This window comes from Mus pahari, chromosome 4 (assembly GCF_900095145.1).
Source record: "Mus pahari chromosome 4, PAHARI_EIJ_v1.1, whole genome shotgun sequence".
Lineage (NCBI taxonomy): Eukaryota > Metazoa > Chordata > Mammalia > Rodentia > Muridae > Mus > Mus pahari.
This window is the reverse complement of record NC_034593.1, coordinates 20,010,589-20,014,507: the sequence shown is the minus strand read 5'-3', so window position 1 is coordinate 20,014,507 and position 3,919 is coordinate 20,010,589. Positions and strand designations below refer to the sequence as shown.

Sequence of the window (3,919 nt, the reverse complement as noted above, 5' to 3'; positions counted from 1 at the left end):
TTGATGCTTTCTTCCTGAGAATTCTAAGTGACTACATAATTGACACATTGTATAACCACATTAAGTGGAGAAAAATATTTTCAGTCAATCTACTGATTTTCATTGTATATTACACTGTTTTCAGCAATTTATTGAGGCTTTTAGCTAGAACAAAACTATTTAGCTTAGTGAACTTCAATGTCCTTGGAAAGGAATTGGAAATGCTGGATGACTAGTTCATATTATGTTTGTTTTATTTCAGAAAGAAATAAAGTAGCCCTTAAATTTTCCTCAAACATAGTGATGTGGTTATGTTGAATGTGTCAAAGCAATGTATTTGCATTTTGATTGGCAACAGTCTAGAGATTTATGATCTAATTATTTGATCAAGTTGATAGCCACTTTGGTTTTTGAAGCAGATCTTAGATTTATCATGCATATAAAACACAATTGAAGGTTCATTCTTGGTAATTGACCAATTGTGAATATCATCCAGAGTGTTCTTCATTCGATTGAAACACTATTCTAATAAAAATTTTGATGATATTCAAATAATTTAAATGAAATATATAAGGGTAAGCACAACTTTAGTTTCATTATAGTAGAGCATTAGTTATCCAGGTAGAGAGTGAAAATGAATTCACAGCCTTTATATGAACTGCCTGCAAAGATTAGCTTGGAAATGTCAACTCTATTTAATAAGGTACTATATATCCATTAGCATATATGGAGAGATATTCAAACTTCTATTAAATTTGTCAAAAATACACACATATATTTACAAATACAATAACCATCTTACCTCTAGCTTCTGAGTGCATTCAGCTATTGCCATGGCTACATTATGACATAGGAACAGCTATTCCTGAATTTCCCTCTCAGCAAACAATGAACCACCAGAAAGGACACAACATTCATGGACTGAGGACCTGACACTCTGGTGGACTGGGAACGACTGGGGTGCCTTTTATTCCCCTTTGTAGACAAACTAAACATCCTATTGCTGACGTGTAAAAGATCAAATCCAGACATGCTTAATCCAGCTATATTAGATAATCCAGCCGTGATTTTTGACAATGGTTCTGGACTCTGTAAAGTTGGAATTTCAGGAGAGATTGAACCACGTCATGTCATCAACTCTGTTGTTTGGCACCCAAAATTCAACATACCATCTGCAAGATCTAATCGGAAAAGGTACTTTGTGGGAGACAAAGCTCAGTGCATGCACGATGGATTATATCTACACTATCCTATTGAGCGTGGACTGGTAACTAGATGGGATGACATGGAAAAACTGTGGAAGGACCTTTTTAAGTGGGAGCTAGGAGTGAAACCCAATGAACAACCAGTTTTCATGACTGAGCCCTCCTTGAATCCACTAGAGACCAGAGAGAAGACCACAGAAATAATGTTTGAGAAATTTAATGTGCCTGCCTTGTATCTTTGTAACCACGCAGTAGGAGCCTTGTGTGCTTCTGCCTGTATCACTGGGCTGGTCCTGGACAGTGGAGACGGGGTCACCTGCACTGTTCCCATCTACGAAGGCTACTCTCTGCCTCATGCTATCACCAAGTTATATGTGGCAGGGAGAGATATCACAGAACACCTCACCCGACTCCTCCTTGCTAAAGGCTACACCTTCCCCTGCATCCTCAACAAAGCATTGGTGGATGATATTAAAGAGAAGTTATGTACTGTCTCCTTCGGCTACAAAGACACAGAAAAGAATTGTCAGCAGTTCCTAAGCGAATACACACTGCCAGATGGGAATACTATCCAGATGAATGACCAACTGTGTCAGGTGCCTGAGGTTCTTTTTACACCTGATCATCTAGGTATTCATGAATTAGGAATCTCAAAAATGATCTGCAACAGCATCATGAAGTGTGACACTGACATCCAGGAGAATCTGTTTGCTGAGATTGTGCTTTCTGGAGGTACCACACTCTTTCCTGGGCTTCAGGATAGACTCCTGAAAGAACTAGAACTTCTGGCTTTTGAGGGAACCCCAATCAAGATTACAGCTTCCTCCGACAGATGTTATTCGGCTTGGATTGGTGGATCTGTCATGACATCCATGACAACATTCAAGCAGATGTGGGTCACTGCTGAGGACTTCAAAGAGTATGGGGCATTTGTGGTTCAAAGAAAATGCTTTTAAGGACCACGGGACTCTGGCAACTACTATAAATACCAGACGACAAGGAGTCTTAGTGGTGGTGGGGGGTAAACATCATTCCTTGGCATTTAATAAAATAAACAAATAAGCTGTCACTGATTTCATGTTTTAATTATTTATGCTTGAAGACCAAGAACAGACAAATGGAATCCCATAAAAATTACAAAGCATCTGTAAGGCAAAGGACACTGTCAATAAGACAAAAAGACCACCAACAGAGAGGGAAAAGCTCTTCCCGAATCCTACATCTGATAGAGGGCTAATATGCAATATATACAAAGAACTCAAAAAGTTAGACTCCAGAGAAACAAATATCCCTATTAAAAAATGGGTCACAGAGCTAAACAAAGAATTCTCAACTGAGGAATACCTAATGGCTGAGAAGCACATAGAAAAAAAAAATATTCAACCTCCTTAATCATCAGGGAAATGCAAATCAAAACAATCCTGAGATTCCATCTCACTCCAGTCAAAATGGCTAAGATCAAAAACCCAGGTGACAGCAGATGCTGGTGAGGATGTGGAGAAACACTCCTCCTTTGCTGGTGGGATTGCAATCTGGTATAACCCTTAGGAAAACACAGCCCACTGAATCACATGGGCTCACAGAGACAGAAATGGCAAGCACCTGACCTGCAAGCATCTGCCCTAGGTCCTCTGCCTATATGTTACAGCTCTTTTGTGGTCTTGTATAATTAACAGTGTGAGTGGGTGCATCTCTTAACACTTTTGCCTGCTCTTGAGACCTCTTTCCTCCTATTAGGTTGCCATGATCAGTCTCAGTATGAAGCCCCTCACCTTGTCTTACTGCATATTGTTTTGACCAGTCTGTCTGTCATCTATGAGAGATCTGACATTTTCTGAAGAAGAAATGGAGAGAGGATGGTTCTGGAGGAATAGGAAGGTTGGGGGAAGCTAGGATGTATAGAGGGAAGAGAAACTTAAATTGGGATATATTGTATGAGCAAACATAATACTTTTAATAAAAACAAATAAAAAGAAACATTAAAAAGAAAAAAATACTTAGTTCTTTCAGTCCCAGGCATTTTTAATAATACCTTTTTTTTTCCTTGTGAGTTTGATAGTGTCTAGACTCGAAGTTTCTTTTTAATACTGAAAAATCCTTTGAGTTTTAGAACTTTTAAGCATTTACTCAGCTCTGGATGCTATGCATCCGTACACTGTGACAATCTGTACCTCACTACAGGGAACTTTCACTTTCCATGTGTATTCTCAAGACGCTGATCTCTGGGATGCATGTTGCATGCCCTTGTCTGTCAGTGCTACATGGCTAGAATGTTGTTAAGTGTATTTTCTAGTCAGCTAGTTTCCTCTTCAACTTTTTCTAATCAGATTTGAAATATGAGATTCAAATTTAATTCTCATTTCTAAAATTGTTTAGTCCTTTATCAAATAATTTGATTTATAAAATATTATTTGTCTTCTTATATTTAATTTTTATACAAATGTTAAACATATTCTGTTTTTGTTTATTCTGATGTTATGTTGCATTAGAATGTGGTTGACATTTGTGTTTTATTTTGTATTCGTACTAGACATTTTCTGAACCAGGATATAGAATTATATTTTTCAAAACCTACTTTAATAAGGATTCTTAATCGCTTCAGCTTCCCTAATAGCCTACCCACCAAAGTTAGGGAAGGAACCTGGCTAATAAGACAAGAGGGATGTAGATCTGCTCAGAAGTAATTCTTTGGGGTGATTCCAGTCTTTGTTGTCAACAGTCTAGTCAACTAGCAA

At 37.9% G+C, this 3,919-nt stretch overlaps 1 protein-coding gene across 1 annotated transcript; it reads left to right on the top strand.

Moving 5' to 3' along the window:
• The first annotated feature begins 1,009 nt into the window (after nt 1-1,009).
• On the top strand, nt 1,010-2,140 carry LOC110321077 (actin-related protein T1). Its single transcript, XM_021197185.1, has one exon. It carries the CDS (start codon nt 1,010-1,012, stop codon nt 2,138-2,140), a length of 1,131 nt encoding a protein of 376 aa, XP_021052844.1.
• The last annotated feature ends 1,779 nt before the right edge of the window (nt 2,141-3,919 follow it).